At 66.1% G+C, this 20421-nt stretch overlaps 6 protein-coding genes across 6 annotated transcripts; 3 read left to right on the top strand and 3 right to left on the bottom strand.

Annotated features, from left to right (window-relative positions):
- Positions 1–1372: 1372 nt before the first annotated feature.
- EMIHUDRAFT_462086 (hypothetical protein) lies at positions 1373–3735 on the top strand. The gene is made up of 2 exons (XM_005793708.1): positions 1373–3169; positions 3680–3735. The coding sequence occupies exon 1, from the start codon at positions 1389–1391 to the stop codon at positions 3099–3101; it is 1713 nt and encodes a 570-aa protein (XP_005793765.1). The 5' UTR covers positions 1373–1388; the 3' UTR covers positions 3102–3169; positions 3680–3735.
- A 264-nt stretch (positions 3736–3999) lies between these two features.
- Positions 4000–4283, bottom strand: EMIHUDRAFT_199655 (hypothetical protein; the record flags this gene model as incomplete). The annotated part of the gene is made up of 2 exons (XM_005793707.1): positions 4000–4167; positions 4236–4283. 2 exons carry the CDS (start codon positions 4281–4283, stop codon positions 4000–4002), a joined length of 216 nt encoding a protein of 71 aa, XP_005793764.1.
- A 1233-nt stretch (positions 4284–5516) lies between these two features.
- On the bottom strand, positions 5517–7004 carry EMIHUDRAFT_351296 (hypothetical protein). The gene is made up of 4 exons (XM_005793706.1): positions 6340–7004; positions 6250–6271; positions 6074–6180; positions 5517–5884 (listed from the first exon to the last, which is right to left on the bottom strand). Exons 1-4 carry the CDS (start codon positions 6961–6963, stop codon positions 5585–5587), a joined length of 1053 nt encoding a protein of 350 aa, XP_005793763.1. The 5' UTR covers positions 6964–7004; the 3' UTR covers positions 5517–5584.
- A 384-nt stretch (positions 7005–7388) lies between these two features.
- EMIHUDRAFT_199653 (hypothetical protein) lies at positions 7389–10228 on the top strand (the record flags this gene model as incomplete). Its single annotated transcript, XM_005793705.1, has 6 exons — positions 7389–7790; positions 7877–8027; positions 8108–9420; positions 9480–9539; positions 9740–9799; positions 10022–10228. 6 exons carry the CDS (start codon positions 7389–7391, stop codon positions 10226–10228), a joined length of 2193 nt encoding a protein of 730 aa, XP_005793762.1.
- A 2664-nt stretch (positions 10229–12892) lies between these two features.
- Positions 12893–13477, bottom strand: EMIHUDRAFT_351293 (hypothetical protein; the record flags this gene model as incomplete). The annotated part of the gene is made up of 1 exon (XM_005793704.1): positions 12893–13477. A coding segment is annotated over one exon (456 nt), but the record flags the coding sequence as incomplete, so codon positions are not given.
- Positions 13478–14210: 733 nt separating this feature from the next.
- EMIHUDRAFT_199649 (hypothetical protein) lies at positions 14211–17301 on the top strand (the record flags this gene model as incomplete). Its single annotated transcript, XM_005793703.1, has 7 exons — positions 14211–14573; positions 14845–14895; positions 15147–15445; positions 15587–15673; positions 15821–15932; positions 16230–16257; positions 17156–17301. The coding sequence occupies 7 exons, from the start codon at positions 14211–14213 to the stop codon at positions 17299–17301; spliced, it is 1086 nt and encodes a 361-aa protein (XP_005793760.1).
- Between the last annotated feature and the right edge of the window lie 3120 nt (positions 17302–20421).

Below are 20421 nucleotides of genomic sequence, written 5' to 3'. Positions count from 1 at the left end.
GTTTGGGGGCCCCCCCCAAGTTTTTTTCCGGGGGGTGGGGAACCCCCCCCCCCCCCCCTTTTCCTTCCCCCCCCCCCCCTTTTTCCCTCCCTTTTTTTTTCCCTTTTTTTTTCCCTCCCTTTTTTTCCCTCCCCCCCCCCCCCCCTCTCTCCCTCCCCCCCCCTCTCTCTCTCAGCCGCCCACCGAAGTCGGCATTCATCAGCGCCATCAGCCCTTGCAGCTCCGCCTGCTGCGCCTCGTACTCTGGCGGCAGCGCATTGTCTCGCCCGCCGCCCGCGTACGCCCGCCTACCAGGGCAGTACAGGGTAGCGCCGCGGGCGTGTCGTGGACGTGTCGTGGACGTGTTGCGGACATGTCGTGGACGTGTCGTGATCGTCGACGCGCCGCGGAGGTGTCGTGGACGTGTCGTGGACGTGTCGTCGACGTGTCGTCGACGTGACGTGTCGCGGAGGTGTCGTAGAGGTGTCGTGGAGGTGTCGTGGACGTGTCGTGGAGGTGTCCAGCCGGCGGCCGGGGTAGTGTCTCGCGCCTCGCGACGGCGGCGAAGGCGGATTGCATCTCCTGCAGGCTCGAGGGCGAGGGGAGGCGGCTGTACCACGGCACCCGCACGTCCACCGCGATGCAGCGCTGGTCGCTCGACGAGCAGAGCACCTGCAAGGCACCACCCGCGAGGGGCGGGACGGCTGCAGGAGCTGGCAAGCACACACGCAAACGCAGTTGCAGACATCGTCGCCAAATGTGGAGCGGTGGGCAGTGGCGGGTGGCAGCGCGCGCGGAGTGGGGACAGCGGCAAGGCGTCAGCGGGGCGGCGAGGGGAGCGGTGGGCGCGTCCGGCGGTGGGTTGTTGCAGCGGGAGCGACGCCTCTTGCAGCAGCATGCCCTCGTCGTCGATTGCGGTCACCTCGACGGAGGAGAGCTCCTCGACCGACCAGTCGATGCCGTCCTCGGCGCCCTTGACGTGCGCGACCTGCCGCAGCTCCTCAATGTGCGCGACGTTGATGTCGGAAATGAATTGCTCCGCCTCGGGGTCGGATGCCTGGCGGTAATCTGCCTCGCGAGCCCACCGCTCGGCCTTGTAGTCATCTAGAAAGTTGGCCAGCGCCGGGCGGTGCCGATGCCGATGGTGGCAGGGGCAGCAACGAGGCGGCGACAGGCCGGCCCACGCGGTCGCAAGAGTACCCATCGCATGCAAAATCATCCTGCGCGGGGGTTCTAACTTCTTTGCGTGTGGGGTACTTCTGACCAGAACAAAAGGAACAAAAAGATGACATCTGCTCTTTGCACAACGCGACAAACAACAAACCTATCCTTTCCCTGAAGAGCTAGACGGAGATTTCTTGCTCCTGCCTGACGGCGCCACAACCGCGAACCTCGGCGGGGGCAACGAGATGTTGACGAGCAACGAGCGGGCCAAAGGTTTGGCCTCGGCCCGCGTCCGGCGCGGCGAGTACTCCATGCACTGCGCTCTTGCCGCAATCGCGCGGCGGAGCCCTCGCATGCAGGTTTGCGAGTGGCAGCGGCTCCGCGCCGCCGGCCGAGCCGCGGCGCTCCTCGACCTCACTGCGCCCGTCGCCAAGCTCGATTTGCCGGACGAAGCGGCGCGGCTCGAGTCCCTCCTCGACCTCGCCAGCACGCGCGAGGCGGAGGAGCGAGTGGCGCTGTTGGCAAGGGCGCGGATCGCCCTGCGCAGTGCTGTCGAGAAGTGGGAGAAGGCGCTGCCGCAGCTCGAATGCGGCGCGTCCCCTCGCGCGTTCTGCAAGCCATCGCGTGCAAAGGCGCTCGCGCTCAGGGTGGCAATCGGGGATGCCGTGGCCATCACCAAGTGCCTCGCCGCGCAACGCGCGCTGCCCGCGGCGTGCGAGCTGCCCCGACAGGGCCTCTCCACCTCGCCCTCTCCCTCTCCCGAGAGTTTGGCGGAGGAGGAGCGTCTCCTTGACGAGCTCGAAGAGGCGCTCGCTGAGGCGCGGGCGTCACAGGCGCGAATGTCGCCCTCCTCGCCGGTGTCGTCCGCCTCTTCCTCCTCGCCGGTGTCGTCCGCCTCTTCCTCCTCGCCGGTGTCGTCCGCCTCTTCCTCCTCGCCGGTGTCGTCCGCCTCTTCCTCCTCGCCGGTGTCGTCCGCCTCTCCCCCCTCGCCGGTGTCGTCCAGCTCTCCTGGCGGGGCATTGGCGGCGACGGTGGCCCTGGCTGCTCTGCCGGAGAGCCCGACGCGGGAGCCGGAGGCGGACTTCATCCTCCCAGAATTCAAGAAGAACCGCGAGCGGCAGAGAAGGCGTGTGGCGCGCCAGCTCTTTGAGCTGCGGGGTGGCACGGGAGAGCCGCCCAAGGCGCTGTGCGAGCCGCTGGCGACAGTGCCAGAGGAGACAGCAGCAAGCCGGACCAATGCCGGTCCGGACAAGGAGAACGCCGAGGAGAACGCCGAGGAGCGCGCCGCGGCGGCGCCGCGGGTCTCGCTCATTGGCCGCGTGGAGGGACTCGGAGCCGCGGGCGCCGGATACCTCGGGGCATATGATCGCGAGCCCGAGCTCATCAATGGCCGGGTCGCCTACGCGATGACAGACGACGCAGACAAGATGCTGTGGTTTTCCGATGTGGGGTACTGGCATGCCGGGCCGCGCGCCAACCTCGGGACCTCCAATTCGTGGCTTCTCGTCTTCGACAACTCGCCGTTCCCTGAGCGGGTGGCGGCGGAGTGGCAAGCGGGGTCAGCCGACGGCGAGTGGCAAGCAGCTCCAAACGTGCACTGCCTCGCCGGTGCCGGTGCCGGCCTCATGCACGAGTGCCTTCACAAAGACGTGATGTACAACCCGTCGCCCCCTGCAGAGCGCCCAAGCCCGTGCGGCGTGACGGACACGCTCTCGCCGGAGCCCGCGACGGGGCCGTCGGCACCGCCCGACGAGGACGACGACCAACTGGCTTTCACTGCCGCTACCGTCAAGCGGGTGAACTCCATTGGCGAGGAGCTCGGCCTGAAAGGCCTCGGCGTTGCGGCGACAGTCCGCGAGGCGGCGGCCATGCTCCTTATCGACGCGGCAGGGGCACGGACGACGCGGCTCCTCGTCGACGAGATTGAGCGCGTGCTCGGCGTCAAGCGCAGCGGCTAGGGCCTCTGCGCTGAACGCTCTCTGCCAGGGTTTGCATGGGAGCGCCGGGCGCGTGAAGCCGTGAGCGTCGTGGCATCACCCGTTCCATGTGGAGTGCACGAGGTGCTCGGCGACGGGTGCAGCCCTGATGCGAGTCGTGCTGGCATGCTTACGCTGTGCGCCAAAGGCTCGCCACCGCCAGGGTCACAAACCTGATCCGCAACGCGATTGTGGCCCTGGTAGGGTGGCTTCCTCGATGGCTTGTGACCACGGCGAGCGAACATTTAGCGACCGGCTGCGCAGCCCGACGCCGACTTGGCTCACGGGACCCACAAAGCAGCTATCGCGCAGCGCCCGTCGCTGCACGTAGACACTAAACACTGGATACGTCCAACGGCGTCCAACTTGGTAAAATTCGGTCCAGCTGATTAACCCTGGTACGTGGACAAAAGTATGCGTTTTTCGGCCTCCCCTCCCTAACATTAGCCGGCCAAAATGTGCTCCTACCGGCTAATATTAGGGAGGGGGGGGCGGTCGGGTGTCAGACCTAGCGCTAGGCGTGCGAGGCTGACGTATTTTGGACAATCCACCTACCAGGGTTAACACTTTGGTCGTCTCGGAGCGCCTAGCTATTAGCACTTCTCGGGTCCGTTGGGGCCTCTTTGTAGAGGGAAGAAAAATTCGATACCCGCGTCAAGACGCCTGCTGGGCCCCTGGGGGCAGCTTCGAGAGCCTTTCGTCTCTGAAGACTGAACAGCCGTCTGCTCCCCACTTGTCAACAGCAGGCGCTGGCGCCATCAACGACACAACCCTCCCTAGTGATGTTGACAGACACTATATTTATTGCCCACGACGCACAGTCCCGCAGCAACAGCCACAATGTCAATGAGAAACGAAGGATCTCTGAGAGATACTGACCTTAATGGGCCACACCACGCTCCTGCAATAGCCGCGCCTGCTCCTCGAGCTTTTCCTCCTTCTCGCCCAACAGCTCGAGTGCGACCGCGTGCTCGTCGCGCAACGCTTTGAGCCGCGCCGCCGCCCCGTGCGCCTCCGCCGCCTCAGCCTCCAGCTGCTCCATCCGCACCTGTTCCCGGGCGGGCGGCGTCAACAGCGCCTCCGTGCCTTCTCGCCGGCAGCTGCTCGCCGCCGCACGTGCAGCTGGACGAGCGAGTCAATGAGCGTCTGCTCCTTGGCCTGCATCGCCGCAACCAAGGAGCGGAGGCCCGTCAGCTCGCCCTGCTGCCGCGGGTCGAGAGGCGCTGCCGCCGCTGTGCCGCCGCCGCCGCCGCCGCCGCTGGAAAGGCGGGTTGGCTGCAGCAGCGCCGACTCCCTCCACGCGGCCCCGCCGCTCGCCCCGCCAGCGGGTTGGGACCTGTCCGCAGCCCGAGGGGTGAGGAGCCGCCCTTCACGCTGCCAAGACGCCGCGGGGCCGCGGCGGGCGGGGGGCGACCGCTTCGCGGCGGCGGCGGCGAGCTGTCGCTCGTGCAGTCTCCTCGCGTCCCGCCTCTCGCCTCTCTCCTTCTCGAGGTCGTCGGCGAGGGCGGAGGCGCGCTGGCGCGCCTCTGCTGCACCGCGTTCCGCCTGACTCCTCGCCGCCTCTGCTCGCTCTAGCGCGGCCCCCGTCCTCGCCGCCGCCGCCTCCGCCTCCGCCGCACGCCGCTCGGCCGCGGCCGTGTGCGCCTCGGCCTTGTCTCGCGCCTCGGCGAGCGCCTGCTCGGCGCGCCGCGTCGCGTCGCTCGCCTAGAGCGCGAGAGCACGAGAGGGAGGAGCACGTCTGGACTGGGGTGCGAGTTGGACTGGGGTGCGAGTTGGACTGGGGTGCGAGTTGGACTGGGGTGCGAGTTGGACTGGGGTGCGAGTTGGACTGGGGTGCGAGTTGGACTGGGGTGCGAGCTGGACTGGGGTGCGAGTTGGACTGGGGTGCGAGTTGGACTGGGGTGCGAGTTGGACTGGGGTGCGAGTTGGACTGGGGTGCGAGTTGGACTGGGGTGCGAGTTGGACTGGGGTGCGAGTTGGACTGGGGTGCGAGTTGGACTGGGGTGCGAGTTGGACTGGGGTGCGAGTTGGACTGGGGTGCGAGCTGGACTGGGGTGCGAGCTGGACTGGGGTGCGAGTTGGACTGGGGTGCGAGTTGGACTGGGGTGCGAGTTGGACTGGGGTGCGAGTTGGACTGGGGTGCGAGTTGGACTGGGGTGCGAGTTGGACTGGGGTGCGAGCTGGACGCCACGGGTCTGTGAGCAGTCGGTCAGCCCGCATCTACGTCGGCCGCTAGTACCATACCTCCAGAGTACCGAATCCAGTGTGGGTTCAGTCCCGTGGGCGGTGCGGTAGGTACTGCATCTAGGTCGGTCGCCTCACGCAGCTGCTCGCCTGTGCTCGCGGCGGCGGCGAGGTGGCGGGCGGCCTCGTCCCCTGTCGCGGCGGCCGCCCCCTCGGCCGCCGAGAGCCTGCGTGCTGAATACGCCAACCTCAGGGCGGGAGTACGGGATCGTGCAGTGTCTTCAGAGCACCGCGTGAATACCGAGGGGTGCGACTACAGTGAAAACCCAGCCGAGTACGATCGAGCACAGTTGAGTCCGTGTCCTCTCGATCGCTGGGTGGAGCACAAGAATCCGTCTTCCGCTTCTAGGGGCCGCGAGCTGGGATCGCAGCGCCGCGTCGCTCGCCTTCCACGCGGAGATATGGGGAGATGTGGGGAGATATGGGGAGATGTGGGGAGATATGGGGAGATGTGGGGCGATGTCGCTCGCCTTCCACGCGGCCTGCAGCTGGGCGAGCTGCGCCTGCAGACCGCTCACCTGGCGCAGCGCGAGATCGGGGGAGATTCGGGGGGGGGTGGGGGGTGGGGGGGTGGCAAGGCGAGATCGGGGATGGCCAGGGAGAGGCGGAAGGAGTGGGTGAGGAGATGGGTGAGGTCGTGGGGGAGATCGGGGGAGATTTTGGGGGAGATCGGGGGAGATCGGGGGAGATCGGGTGGAAGCCCTAACCTGCCGCAGCAGCGGCTGCGTCTCCTTTGCGACCGCGGCGGCGAGCTCGCGGGCTTGCGCCTCGGCAGAGCCGGACCGCGCCTCGAGCTCGCCCAGCTGTGAGGTGAGGCCTAGACGGGTCCAAGAAGGCTCCTAGGAGGTTCCTGCTTGTCCAACGTCGCCCAGCTGTGAGGTGAGGCCCTCGTCCCTCCACCTCGCCGCCTAGAAGGTTCCTAGAAGGTTCCTAGACGGTTCCTAGAAGGTTGCTAGAAGGTCCCGCCACCTCCCGCCTGGCTCAGCTTGGCATTCTCCAGCTGCAGCTCGGCGAGGCTGGCGGTGAGCGCCGCCTCGCGCGCCTCCGCCGCCTCCGCCGCAGCGAACCCGCTCGCCGGCACCGCTGCCCCCTCCGCGCCTGCCGCCGCGGCGGCGGCGGCACCCGCGGCGGCGCCTTCGAGCAGCTGCCTCCGCAGCTCCGAGGTTTCGGAGCGCGCCTCGGTCAGTGCGGCGGCGTGCTCCTCCGCCGCCTCCTGCGCCTCGCGGAGGGTGCCGCGCAGCTTGCGGATGGTCGACTCCTGCTCGGCCTGCCGCCGGCTCAGCCCCTCCCCCTCGGCGAGGACGGCCGCAATCTGCGCGTCCTTCTCGGCGACCAACTCGGTCTTCTCCTGCAGCCGCGTCTCGAGTCGGCGGACCTGCGCACGCAGCCGCTCGATCGTCGTCGCCTCCTGTGACTCGCCTGGGGCCGCCGTGGCATCCGCAGGAGCCGCAGAGGAGGTGGCGGCTGCAGTGGAGGATCGACGGCTGTCCGCCGCGGCCGCCGCGTCGGAATCGACGGCCGCCGCGTCCTTGATGCCGTCCTTGATGCCGGCCGTTATCTCGGCCTCGATCTTGTTCATCTGCTGGAAGAGCTTGTTCATAGCTGCTCACCCTCGGTCGCTTCCTCGCCGCGGGCGGCGCGCAGGCAGCTCTGAAGAAAAAAGTTTTCCCGAATGCGAAATTCTTTAGCCGAGAATTCTTTAGCCTTGGGGACGGCTAGCGCACCACACACTTCTCCTTAAAATCCCTGTGTGGTGGCGGCGTGCCGTCCTCCCATCCCTCCCTTGGGCCCGTGGTTTCTTTCTCTCTTTCTTTCCTTGGATGTTAGACGGTTACTCGATCGTGTTCAACGGCGTTGAACAGTGTTCAACGTCGTTGCACACAAGTGGAGAATGGCCGTAGCTGTGTGATCGTGTACATGGCACCTACGGTGGCAGCTCCGGCTGCCGCGCCGGAGGCTCCGGCCGCTCCCTGCGTGCAGCGAGGGCAGGCAGCCGCGACCCCCGCGTTCGAGATGAGCACGGCGATGCTCGTGATGCCTTTCCTCGCCTTCAAAAAGCAGAAGCGCATCTTCAAGTCCGTCAAGTCGTGGCGCGACGATGCGCTGGCCTCGGGCCTGCTCATCCGCTTCGCCTGGGTCGAGGGCGGCACTGGCAAGGTCGTGGACGGCGCGCTCGATGGCACGATTGTCACTGCGCAGGGCAAGGTCGCCATCTTCATCAGCCACACCTGGTGGGACCGCGCCTTTGTGGATGATACGAACGACCCGAACAACCCGTATGACAAGGGGGCGCCCGACTACCAGGGCGGCGAGAAGAAGAACCTCAAGTGGCGGACCATCGTCGCGGGCGTGGAGGCGCTCATCGCCGACAAGGGGCTGCGGGCGGAGGACGTCGTGCTGTGGTGCGACTGGCAGTCGATCTACCAGGTCGGCCCATCTCTTGTTAGCTCGCCTCGTCATGATGCGCATTGTCGCTTCTTCCATCAAATGAGTGATCGCCACAACTCTTCCAGGACGACGAGACGGAGAAGCTCAAGGGCGTCATGAGCTTGATCAAGTACGCCACGCTTTGCAATTACATGCTCGTCCCGACCGAGGAAATGGAGCTGAAGCACGACGCGGCGAAGTACCCGGAAGACATCCCGCAGTACGGCCGCCGTGGCTGTGCGGCTAGCTGCCCTTCTCTCGTAGTAATCGTGAAGAGTACCGAGTACAAATTAGGCATGAAAATCGCATATGTGCAGGGTGTCGTTGCGAGTACTTTGTCTTCTCGCTGTGGGCCGAGATGCTGGGCCGCGAGGTGCCGTTGTACGCGATCAAGGCGGGCGGCGGCTTGCACCAGTACCCGGCGGTGAAGGTGCTGGGCGAGAAGTACATGCCGAGCGGCGGCGACCTGTCCAACCCCAACGACAAGAAGAGCATCGTGGGGTTGGAGGACACGATGATCGAGGCGTATGGGAAGGCGGTCGTCCTCTACGCCTGCAAGGCCGGCACGACGGTCGATCTGCAAGACAAGATGATTCGCGCCGTGCACGTCGAGGCGCTCGGCGACGCCGTGGAGGCGTACAAGGTCGTGTCTCTTTCCCTACGCACCAACCAGCTCGGCTTCGATGGAGCTGCGGCCCTCGCGAAGGTCCTCGTGGCAAACACGTTCCTGACGGAACTGGACGTGCGCAACAACGACATCTCGGGCGACGGCGCTTCGCAGCTCTCGGCCACTGTCCTTTCCAACCCCAAGATCGAGAAGTTCAACGAGATCCCCGTCAAGGAGATGCGCGCCGCGTCGCTCACCACGCTCGAACTGGTGAACAAGGGCATCGGCGTCGTGGGCGGCTTCGTCGTTGCGGGTCTGATGCCCGTCATGGCCTCGCTGAAGTCGCTCTATCTGAGCGACAATGCGCTGTGCGGCGCAACGAAGTTTGGCGAAGGCACGTACGATGCGACTGGCATCAAGGCTATCGCAGACGCCTTGCGCGACAGTGCCTCGACGCTGACGAGCCTCAACCTCGCGGACAACTATCTCGCTGACGAGGGCGCAAAAGCGCTCGCACCAGCCATCGCGGCCAGCACGTCCTTGACCACCCTCGTCATCCACTCAAATCAAATTGGGGATGAGGGTGCCAAAGCACTCGCGCCAGCGATTGCTGCGAGCGCCTCCTTGACGGCAGCAAATTTGCTGCGGAACGACTTCGACGTGGACGCTGCCTCCATGCTCCTCAAGGCCAAGCAGGAGCACCCCACGCTGACCACTCTGTGCGGTTTCAAGGGCGACGAGACCCGCCTCAACTTCTCTCGCCAGAGCCTCCGCCCAGCGGATGCGATGCTGATCGCGCCTGAGATCAGCGTCATGGCCTCGCTAACGGCGGCCAATTTGCTCTGCAACAATCTCGACAAGGAGTCGGCCACCATGCTCGCTACGGTTGCCAAGGAGAAGAAGATCTCGCTCTGTGGCATCGGACTGGAGCAGACCAGCGCCGACTTCCGCGGCCAGGGCTTGGAGCCGAACGATTCCATTCTGATCGCCTCTGATCTTGGTGTCCGGGCCTCCCTAACGAAGGTGCGTGCCGCCACACCCCCCTCCTTCTTCGTGCCTCTGAGGGCGGCTTGCTTGCACAGCTCAACGTCCGCTACAACTACAACCTCGGCGAAGAGGGCAAGGCGGCCATCAAGGAGGCCGTGCGCGGTAAGGAAGGCTTCGAGCTCTACCTACCTGACGGCGAGCTCTACCTACCTGACGACGACGACGACGACGACGACGACGACGACGACGACGACGACGAGGAGGAGGAGGACGATGGCGACGAAGCCGACAGCGCCTGCTGGCCATTTCGAGACATTCGCCAAGAACGCTAGCTACATGGGAGGGCTTCGTGAAGGATGGATTGAAAAACATTCGAACAAAGAAGAGGCGACGGGAGGAACCGGCGGAGGATGCAGTGACGTGACACACACACACACAACACACACACACACACACACACACACACACCGCTCACCCACGCGCACTGGGCCTTGCACTTTGAATGCCGTGGGGCTCCTGTCGTCAGACGTGGAGACGCGAGGGTTGCCCCCCCTTGCCCCACCACCTCGTGTGTGTGGAGAAGTTTACCTTACCTTACCTTACCTTACTCTTGATGCCTTGTCCTTGTCTCTCTTAGAGTCTCGACTTGCGAAGCTGGACCGGACCTCAGAACCAGAAGCTGACGCTGAAGGCTGGCGTCAGGCTCCGCACGTGGTGCCAGCACCCCGCGGGTATGAAGAGGCCCTCGCCCGGCCCGAGCACCACCGCCGCGCAGCGCGCGCGCGCGAACTCGGGAAAGCGGCGCAGGTCGGGCTGCTCCACGTCGACCTGTACTTTTTACTAAGATTAGTATTCATCCGCTTAAGACTAGTATTGGTACACGATTAGTGTTAGTATTAGCAGGTCGGGCTTCTCCACGTCGACCGCGCTCACGTTGCCCTGCGCGTCGGTGCCGCCGCCGCCCGCCGCGCGCGGGCAGAGCAGCGGCGTCTGCGCGGCGTCGTAGAGGCGCACGAGCTTGTAGCCGACGACCTGAATGAGTATTAGTATTAGCATTAGCATTAGCATTAGTATCAGTACGCACCCGCGGCTCACGCCGCACGCCGCCGGCACCTCACAGTCGCGCCGAAGCCGCGGGAACTGCTCGAACAGGCCTGGGTGATACTCATACCAGCAATAGTATTAGTATTAGTATTAGAATTAGTATTGGCCGCGGGAACTGCTCGAACAGGCCTGGGTGATACTCATACCAGCAATAGTATTAGTATTAGTATTAGAATTAGTATTGGCCGCGGGAACTGCTCGAACAGGCCGTGCTGCGCCAAGTAGCCGATCCGCACCCCCTCCGCCGCGCCCTCCGCCGCGCCCTCCGCCGCGCCCTCCGCCGCGTCACCCACCGCGCCGTCCGCGCCGTCCGCCGCGCCGCCCGCGCCGCCGCCCACGCCGCCGTCCGCGCCGCCGCCCGCCGCGCCGCGCCGCTGCCCCGGCGCTGCTCGCAGGAAGCGGTCGACGAACTCGCCTGTACACTTAAGATTAGTACATGTACACTTAAGATTAGTACGTAGACCTCTCCACGAGCGATTCAGAAAACGTACCAAGTATCGATTCTGTATAGAATTGCAAGGCGCACACGCTGGTGCAGGCGGCGAGTCGTCGATCCGACTCGTTCCGACGTGAATTCGTCGAGGGGTTGGCAAACAGGGCCATTTTGCCACATTTTGCCCTCTCGCGCGATCTTCTCGCGTCGGCAAGCGCGCGGGCCAGGATGGGCGAGCCGGTCCCGCCACGCTGGACGGGCCAGCGGCTGGCACGCGCCGGCCACCCCGGCGGCGCGGCGGCCTCATCGCGCTCGTCGTCTGCGAGGCCACCGCTCGGCGTCGCCGCGTCCGACGGCGATGGCGCTTGGCTGTGAGGTGGGATGGCGGCATGGTGCGCGCGGACGTGGGGGTGGTGCGGGATGCGCGTGCCAGCAAGCATAGTTTCACCTCCCCAACCCCGCAGGCGCGCCGACGTGCTGCCCGAGCGCGCGTTTGGGGGCAGCAGCAGCTCCTCGCGAGGCGCCTTCGGAGGGGTGTGGCACCCCTTTCCCAGCCGCGCGCGAGTTGAGCTCCGATTTGCGCTCTTTTTCGCACACGCCCGACACTAGTAGGCGAGGATCGACCATCCTCCGCAAGCAGGGCTTCGTCGGGCGCGTCTTCGTCGAGCGGTGGTGCATCTCCCATGCTCCCACCCGCGCCCTCCTGGCAGCCCGCCCGCGGCCCACACCGACGCCCTCACGGGCTCACCCTAGTCGTAGGTGCGGTTTTTTTGCGTGCCCCCCGTCGATACGGGGCGCTGGGCGATGGCTGGGCTTGTCGCCGGGCGAGCTAGCCCCTCAGCCGGCCGCGGAGCGGAGGTGCGAAATCGAGGCGGCGCGGCCCCTGCGCGCAGCCTGTCCGGCCGGCGCGCGCATGGTTCCGTAGCCCGTCTAGTGCCTCACTGACCGACTCCAGCGCCACGGTGTATGTGGCCGGTGTGGTACTGGGGCTGGGCAGCCTTGGGGCCGGCGGGAACCGCCGTCTAGCGGTCGCACTAGTCTCTTTTCGTTGTGCAACCTGTTTGTTCAACGGTTGTTCAACCATACTTTGAGCCTTAATTATTAATTCGGGTTTGGGTCTCTGAGGTCGATACTAGCGTCCATAACTTGCCACAAGCATGCTTTACAAAAGTCCAGCGGAGGGAGACTCTCAGATCGGCCGTCCGCGCGCGCTGTGAACAGCGCCGTGGTGTTGAACACTGTTCAACACGACGTTGAACACGTAGCGAAAGAGAGACCGTAGAACAAATTGGCGGACACACACATGACACGGTCACATAATAAAAAAAATAGAGCAGCCTTTCTCCTGGAGAGGTGGGCGACAACCAGACGGGCAGACTACCCCGCCCCGCTCGGAGGGCGTGCACCACACACCACATAGCGACTGACAAGCCAGAGGTCGATACTGGGCTGGGTTTTTAGGCATTGTGGGGTTGGCTCTCCCATCGACCCTCATGACCTCCTGCGGTCTCTGAGATGGACACCAGTGGGTGTGGGACCACAGCCAGGATACACTCGAAGGCTGGGTAAGCAGTAGAGGTCGATACTCGGCGCGTCCCACATGGTCTGTGTCGCTGTCGGCACGCTGTCGACAGGACGTCGAGCGACACCGGTGGCAGTGCCACCCAGGAGTGGTCGGGCGGTCTCCTGTCATGAGAAAGCCACCATGTGATTCGTATGATGATTCCTGACAACCGCCTCAGTCAACTTTCGTCACAGTTCCCGCTCTGAGAGGAGCTGCGGGTCATTTCGACAGCTGGAGCTGTGTCGCCGGCGTGCGGCGGCCTGCCTCCGGAGGTGCCTCTGAGGTGGACATTTTTTGGTCACCGTGAGAGAACGCGTTTGAATTTTCACTCCGGAACTTCAACTCCGCACGCGCACCGGCCAGGGCTACAATAGTGCCAGTGAGGCGCTGTGGACCCAGCCACGTACTCTGGACGACCCATAGGATGCCACGAATGCCTGAAGGAGAGGGAGGCGAGGCCAGAGGCAGGCTCAGCTGCTCTCGGGTGATCCCGCTTTGGTGGCTGAAGGACCCGATGGTCCTGTCACATTCGTGTTCCGAGTCGTGGGGGTAGAAGATTGCGGGGGGGGCATCGAGTCAGCACTTCCTTGTACAGCGGACCGCCAGGCTCGCCGGCAGCATCCGCAGGGAGGCAGCATATGAGGCACCAGTTTTCTGGAGAGCTCGACAGCTGCGGCCGCGATGGCAGAGTCGGCCGCGGTTCGAGCGAGCAGCTTTTGGCTGCGGGATCGAATCGCGGAAGGCTCATGCCCTCGCGGAGCGACGCGGGTCGCGCGGCGTGCGCGTGTGCGAAATGCGACAAAAGACGAAAGACGACAGGCGCCTGAGCGCTGTACGCCTGAACTTTTGTCGCCGCAATCGCCACCGCCGCCATCTTGACGAGCAGCGCGAGCGCGCTCGTCGGCGGCCAGCCGTCGCGGGCCGGGCCGAGCCCGGCCTCGACCGGCCGCGCCGCCGCAGCAGGCTGGGAGGCCCGAATGGCGGCCGACCAGCTGATAAGTCGGCCTTCTCTCGCGCTCGGAGGGCGTGCACCACACAGCACACAGACGTACAAGACTTGTATTGAAAAATTCTCTTTTGAAAAGAAGCTGTGAAGGATGCGTCTTGGGTCCGTGGTTGTGTTTTTGTGTGAAACATCAACAACGCTGCTCGCAACATGCGTGTCGCGCACTCATTCATGCATGACAAACACAAAAACAGGCCCCAAATTACGTGTGAGTGTTAGAGTTGTTTGGTATTGCTAAAAATCTCTCTCTGCATGACCGGTCTCAATGTCCCAGAGTCCCACCCCCCTGCGCGCGGGCCTTCTAAGCCCGCGGGTAGTCGCCCCCCATCCCCAGGGCCTCCAGGGCTCGCACCTCAACCTCTCACAGACCAGCGCACAGCGCCATGGGAGGTAGTTTCTTCTCAATAACAAGGCTGTGTGAGCTTCTTGATCTTGTTTCTTATCAACCTATCTGTGAAAGATGCCCCACCCCCCTGCGCGCGGGCCTTCTAAGCCCGCGGGTAGTCCCCCCCCATCCCCAGGGCCTCCAGGGCTCGCACCTCAACCTCTCACAGACCAGCACACAGCGCCATACGAGGTATTTTCTTCTCAATAACAAGGCTGTGAAGTGAGATGTTCCTCCACGACTAGTCTCCGCGGCGAACGAGTGCTGGCGACGGTGCAGCCACGAGTCGCTGCCCAATCGCATCCACCCGCGTCCCATCTCCGCGGAGGACAGCATGCTCCCCGAGGACCCTGTGAGAGCCTTTCAGCTATGCTACTGCGGCTGGTTGATCCTCTCGATGCTCACCAGCTCGAGTCAGTACCAGCTCTTCTACACGTGGTTCCACAGCAGCGGCATCGGGCTGGCGTCAAAGCGAGGCTTGGGAGCGCATCCCAGCAAGCTGTACGGCATCATCACACCGCCTGCACTCACGCCGCTGCAGATGCGTGCCGTCGGCGTCGCCTTCACTGCCTGCCTGCTCGCGTCGCTCGCCCCGCTCGCGCCGCGGCCGTTCCTATTCGGCGCCTTTGCGCTCTCGTTGCTCTACTTTCCGCAGCTCTACGCCGAGGCGACCCTGTCGGGGCACAACCCGATCCTGGTGCCCGCCGTGCTGCTGCTGCTCGCCTGCGCCCCTTCACTCGACGCGGCCGCCTCGCCGCCGTCGCCGCCTCCGCCTCCGTGGCCTCTGCAGGTGGCCTCCCGGAGGAGGCTTCCGGGAACTTCCCGGGCCCCTCCTCCAGTCGCCCGCCTCCCGCGTGCCAGAGCCATCCTCGGCAGTCTCCGGACGCTCTCTAGCTGTCGCCACTGCCGCACCGCCGCCCTCTCCAGTGCTCGCGTCGTCTCACCCCGCGCGCCCGCCCGCCGTGCAGCTGCTGCGAGTGTACCTCGCGTCCGGGTACGTCTCGTCCGGCGTCGCGAAGGTGCTCTGCTCGTTCCGCTTCCGCCGCTACTGGGGCCTCGGCACCTCGACACCTCGCTGCAGCACGGCTGTCTCTCGAGCGTGTGGGGTCCCGGCCTGCCGACTACCTACGATGCACATAGGCACCTCCCTCCAGCACTACTTTCTCGAGGGCATGTGGTCCCGGCCTGCCGACTCGGCGCCTGACACGCCAGTGGTAGTGCCGTGGCGGCTCGCCAGCTCCTGGGGAGGTGGAGACGCTTGTTCTCTCAGGCTCTGACGCGGTCGGTGCAGTGGCGGCTGGTCAAGTCGCCGCGCCTCCTCACGATCTTCGCCAGCGGGGCCCTCCTCTTCGAGCTCTCCTTCGCCGTGGCTCCCTTCAGCGGACGCCTCTCGCCGCTCTGGTGCGCCCACGGCCTCGCCTTCCACGCCGGGATCCTGTGGCTGCAAGGGCTGGACTTCGTGTCGTTCTGGTCCGCCTCGCTGCTCGTGTTTGCCTTCCCGCTCTCCTCCCTCCTCTCCGCCGACTTGCGCCACGCCTTTGAGCATGAGCCGCTAGAAGACGGATTCTTGTGCTCCACCTAGCGATCGAGAGGATACGGACTCAACTGTCCTCGACCGTACTCGGCTGGGTTTTCACTGTAGTCGCCTCCCTCGTATTCGCGCGGTGCTCTGAAGACACAATACGCTGATGTTGGTGTAAGCGCACGTAGGCACGAGCCGCTCTGGCTGCTGCCGGCCGCGCTGTACACCCTGCTGCAGCTTCTGACGGCGGTGTCGCTCTACGACCTCTGGCGCGCGTGTATCTTGCGAGACAGCCCCGACCGAGAGATCTGGCCGAGATCTGGCCGAGATCTGGCCGAGATCTTGCCGTTCGCAAGACCCTTCCGAGACCCTTCCGAGACCCTTCCGAGACCCTTCCGAGACCCTTCCGCGACCCTGCGCAGGCTCGACGACATCCTGCCCTTCTCGTGCTGCCCGATGTTTATGCCCCCGCGGAGCCCGTTCGACCCGCTCCCAAAGTGGCAAACCATGACGACCGCGCCGCTGACGGGCAACGTGCGCCGCTCCGGTCGGATGGCATGTAGATGCCGGATGGCCGTGCCACAACGCCCCACAGCTCATCGGACCGCGAGGCTCAATGCAGCCGCTGTAGCCGAGAGGAGCCGAGAGGAGCCGAGAGGAGCCGAGAGGAGCCGAGAGGAGCCGAGAGGAGCCGAGAGGAGCCGAGAGGAGCCGAGAGGAGCCGAGAGGAGCCGAGAGGAGCCGAGCCGGTTGAGCCGGGTAGGCTCGATGGAGCCGCTCTACTGGAGCCCGTGTTCGGGCGTCTTCGGACTGAGCCGCGCCGACCTGCAGAAGCTGCCGCAGCGGGTCGTCTGGTTCGGTGAGCGGAGCCGCCGTCGCCGAGCATTGCCACCGTCGCCGAACCGCGCCACGCTCCTCTTGCGAGACATGTCCACGACATGTCCACGACACGTCCACGACACGTCCACGACACGCCCACGACACGCCCACGACACGCCCGCGACACGCCCACGACACGCCCGCGACACGTCCGCGACACGTCCACGAAGCGACACGTCAACGACACGTCCACGACACGTCCGCGACACGTCCACGAAGCGACACGTCAACGACACGTCCACGACACGTCCTCGCCAGGCTCGACAACGGGGATGCCTCCCGAGGCCGAGCGGTTCGTGCGAGCCGAGTGCCGCGCAAAGCCGTTCCTGCTGTCTGCAGAGGTAGATGCGGGGAGTCGACGACGCCCCTCCCCCCCCCCCCCCGCACTGCAACGAGCGCTCGCTACGACGCGCGCTCGGCTGTAGACAAGCCGTGCGCGCGCGCGGGGCCTCGGGCTCGTAGCCCTTCGACAGGCCTTAGAGTGAAGCCCTCGCATTCCGACGCTGCTGAACGCAGCACCCACGCTACTACCTGCCCCTCCACTACACACACTGCAGGTTTGCCAACTTACTCTCACGGTTTGCCCGCTCACTCTCACACACACTGCAGGTTTGCCAACTTCGAGCTGAGTGCAGAGCTCAAGTGCCTCCTTCACCGCTGGGTCGACGCCATCAACAGCGGCGAACTCGCGGACGCGTGGGACGGCGCGCGGAGATTCCCCGAGATTCCCCGAGATTCCCCGAGATTCCCCGAGCCTGCCCGAGCTTGCGCGGGACGCGCGGGACACCGCACGCGGAGAGCACCCGAGGTTCCCCGAGAGGCGGTCAGCCCCTTCGGGTCCACCCAGGCCCCTCACCGGCGGCGGGGGCGAGGTGTAGGCGCAAAGATGGAGCAGCTGCTGCAGCTGCAGCAGGCAGGGCTCGACGCCTTTCGCGCGTGCGTGGACAGGCTGCCGCAGCGGACAGCAGGACCACCGGCGGACTGCGGCTTCTCACCCCCGACGGCGGTGCTCAAGGGCGAGTGAGCACGGGCGGTGGAGCTCAGCTTGACCGGCGGGGGGCGGGGGGGCTGCTCCGCGCGGGGAGCATTTTGTGGAGCGGCCAGCGGTCGTGGCCGCGACCGCTGGCGTGCGGCGGTCCCTCTGAGATCTTTTCTCAGTCTCTCATCCACATGTTCAGGTTGTGAGGTGGCGCGAGACTTCTCATTTCTCATGCATATGTGAATCCGACAAGCTCAAGCTTACTCAAAACCCTAAAAACACGATCTCCGCGCGTGGACTCCGAAGACCGATCCCACGTGCCACGACAGGACACTCGGGCGCGACAGACACCCGAAACACCGCGTCGCCGAGTCCCGTCCGTCTCCCGAGGTCGCCGCGGGTCCGCGCCATAAAAAAAAGACGCGGATGGAGGTTCGCGGCGTGTGCCACCCGCGGGCCATGTCGCAGTCGGGCGAGGTGGATATCCTTTGGCCGCGTTGGGTAGCGAGGATTGGTGTGACGCGATCCACGCAGGCGTGGTTTCTGACGGCCGACCGTCAGTGCACGGAGTTGCCCCTTAGGCGGCTCCGGTGGTGTGTGTGCCAGTCCGCGCCAGTCTGCGCCCTTGTCGTGCCAGTGTGCTGTGAAGAGTGGGCCGGTTGTTCGCCGACGCTCACGCGCCGCGGGCACACCAACCAGGCGGCGGCGGACGACGGCCAAGTCCTCACTGGCTCGGGCGACAAGGCCGTCAAGGTGTGGCGCGGCGACGAGCTCGTGCGCACCACATCTGTACACGTACATATATGGAAGGCTTTGCTGCCACCGCACGCGCCTCGGACGACCTTGCTCGCCACCTGCCGCTTTACCCGCCAGCCTCGGCCAGCAAGCTCGAGTCGGTCCTCTTCTGGAGCCTACACTCGCTCGCGACCGAGCCGGTGCCAGAGTCGCCGGACGCCGTCATCGACCTGCTCGAGCGGTGGTCGCTGGTCGAGGAGCGGCACACCGCACGCGTCGCCGCCAAGGCCGCGTCGCCTCGGCCGGCGTGCTCGCGCTCCGCCAGCTTCGGCGCCGCCGCGAGCGACGGCAGCGCCGACGGGTGTGGCGCTGACGGCGGCAGGGCGGGCTTCCGAAGTTGGTTGTCGCCGCTCCGGCCCTCCCCGTCCGTCGTCGGCGGAGGAGGGTGGTTCTCCGTGCTGACGGCCGAGGAGCAGCGGACCGGCTCGCCCCGCGGCCTTCCCCTCCGAGAGCTGTCCTCCTCCTCCTCCGCCTCGGGTAGCCAGCCCGGCTGGGCGCTGCCGCGCAGCCCGCTGCAGGCGGCTGCGTTTGCGCCTCTCTCCCTCTTTCACCGGGCGTCCGCCTCTCGGCTCACTCTCGCGCCTCTCTCTTAGACGCTGCGGCGGCGCCTATCTCTGGGCACGCTGAGCACCATCCTGCCCGCCTCCATCGGGACGATGCTCGGATCGGTGAGGGATGGCCGAGGGGATGGCAGAGAGATGGCAGAGGGATGGCAGAGGTGGCCGAGAGAGGGCCGAGAGGTGGCCGAGAGAGGGCCGAGAGATTCCCCGCCTCTGGTCCGAGAATCCCCGCCTCTGGTCCGAGCCCTCCTCTCTCCCCTCCCGCGTCGTCCCTGGTCAGGCCACCAACCTGCTCGAGCTCTCCAACCTGAGCGATCTCCTCGAGGAGGGCGATGAGGCGGACGGCGGAGGGGAGGGCGGAGGGGAGGGCGGAGGGGAGGGCAGCGAGGGAGGCGAGGGAGGAGGGGGAGGCGAGGGAGGCGAGGGAGGCGGAGGGGAAGGCTTGGCCAAGGACGGTGCGACGGCTGCGGCGCTCGAGTCGCTGCGCCACGCGATTTGCACGCGCGTCTGCCTGGCGCTGCTCGACTGGTGGCTTCTGGCCCTGCTCGACCTGGCCTTCAAGGCGCACCCAGTCCTGGACCTTTCCTGCCCCTTTCCTGCCCCTTTCCTGCCCCTTTCCTGCCCCTTTCCTGCCCCTTTCCTGCCCCTTTCCTGGACCTTTCCTGCCCCTTTCCTGCCCCTTTCCTGGACCTTCAAGGCGCACACAAGTCCTCGCTGAGCCACCCAGACCCCTCGCCCCCCCACCGCCCTCGCCCACCCACTGACCTGAACCTCCCCCCCCCCCCCTCTCGCCCCTCTCGCCCCTCAAGGTGTCGCGTGCGCGCGAGTGGTGGTCCCGCCAGGTGAGTGTACCTGTGCCTCGGCTGTGCCTCGGCTGTACCTCGGCCGCATCTCGGCTGTACCTCAGCTGTACCCCGGCTGTCGGCTGTCAGGCGCGGCACCCCTTGCGCCACCAGCTCTGGCGCGGCCCTCGCAATTGGCTGGCCAGGATAGCGGCGGCGAGCGCGGCGGTGCCGCCGGCGCTGCCCTCCGAGTCACCTCCGCCGCCGCTCGCCCTGTCTCGCCTCACGGCTCTGCACTACCGGCATGCGTCTCACGTCGGCTTGCTGCGCCACCGGCTCTCGCGCATCCACCACGCCCCCTCCCTCGAGGCCGCCGGCGGCGCCTCCCGCCTCGCCATCGCCGCGATCAACGGCCTGATGGCGCAGTACGCGGCCGAGGTAGAGCGGCGAGATTGCAATTTCGGGGAGATCTCGGCTAGACCTGGCGCAGTATGCGGCGGAGGCACCGGCCGAGCCACACGCCACTCTCACGGCCACACTCCCACTCTCCGCCGCCGCCTCGCATCGCAAACTCAGCCTCCGCCTCCGCCTCCGCCTCCGCCATCGCCTCCGCCGCCTCCTCCGCCTCCGCCTCCGCCTCCGCCTCCGCCTCCGCCGCCGCCGCCTCCTCCTCCGCCGCCGCCTCCGCCTCCGCCTCCGCCTCCGCCTCCGCCTCCGCCTCCGCCTCCGCCTCCGCCTCCGCCTCCGCCTCCGCCTCCGCCTCCGCCGCCGCCGCCGCCGCCGCCGCCGCCGCCGCCGCCGCCGGCGTAGAGAGTGCAGATGCGGTCGATGGCTCTGCGGGAGAGAGCGTGGCCACCGTAGCGCGCAAGGTCGTCGCGCGAGAGAAGGTGGTCGCCGTCCTACGGTGACAACACGCCAACCTCGGGGGCGGGGGTGCGGGTACTGAGCAGTGTCTTCAGAGCACCGCGTGAGTACGAGGGCGGCGAGCACAGCGAATACAGCGGCAGTGGCTGAGCACGGTGGGTGCG

The sequence above is a fragment of the Emiliania huxleyi genome, assembly GCF_000372725.1.
Source record: "Emiliania huxleyi CCMP1516 unplaced genomic scaffold EMIHUscaffold_10, whole genome shotgun sequence".
Lineage (NCBI taxonomy): Eukaryota > Haptophyta > Isochrysidales > Noelaerhabdaceae > Emiliania > Emiliania huxleyi.
Note: the sequence above shows the minus strand (reverse complement) of the source record. Positions and strands in the feature narration are given on the sequence as shown.

Bases quoted from the DNA above. Each gene is read 5' to 3' on its own strand.
- EMIHUDRAFT_462086 (XM_005793708.1), top strand. From the start codon at position 1,389: ATGTTGACGAGCAACGAGCGGGCCAAAGGTTTGGCCTCGGCCCGCGTC.
- EMIHUDRAFT_351296 (XM_005793706.1), bottom strand. From the start codon at position 6,963: ATGAACAAGCTCTTCCAGCAGATGAACAAGATCGAGGCCGAGATAACG. The intron at 6,181-6,249 runs GCCTCACCTCAC...GGACCCGTCTAG, and splicing joins GGCGAGGTGGAGGGACGAGG to GCCTCACCTCACAGCTGGGC. The intron at 5,885-6,073 runs CAGGTTAGGGCT...CTCGCGCTGCGC, and splicing joins AGACGCAGCCGCTGCTGCGG to CAGGTGAGCGGTCTGCAGGC.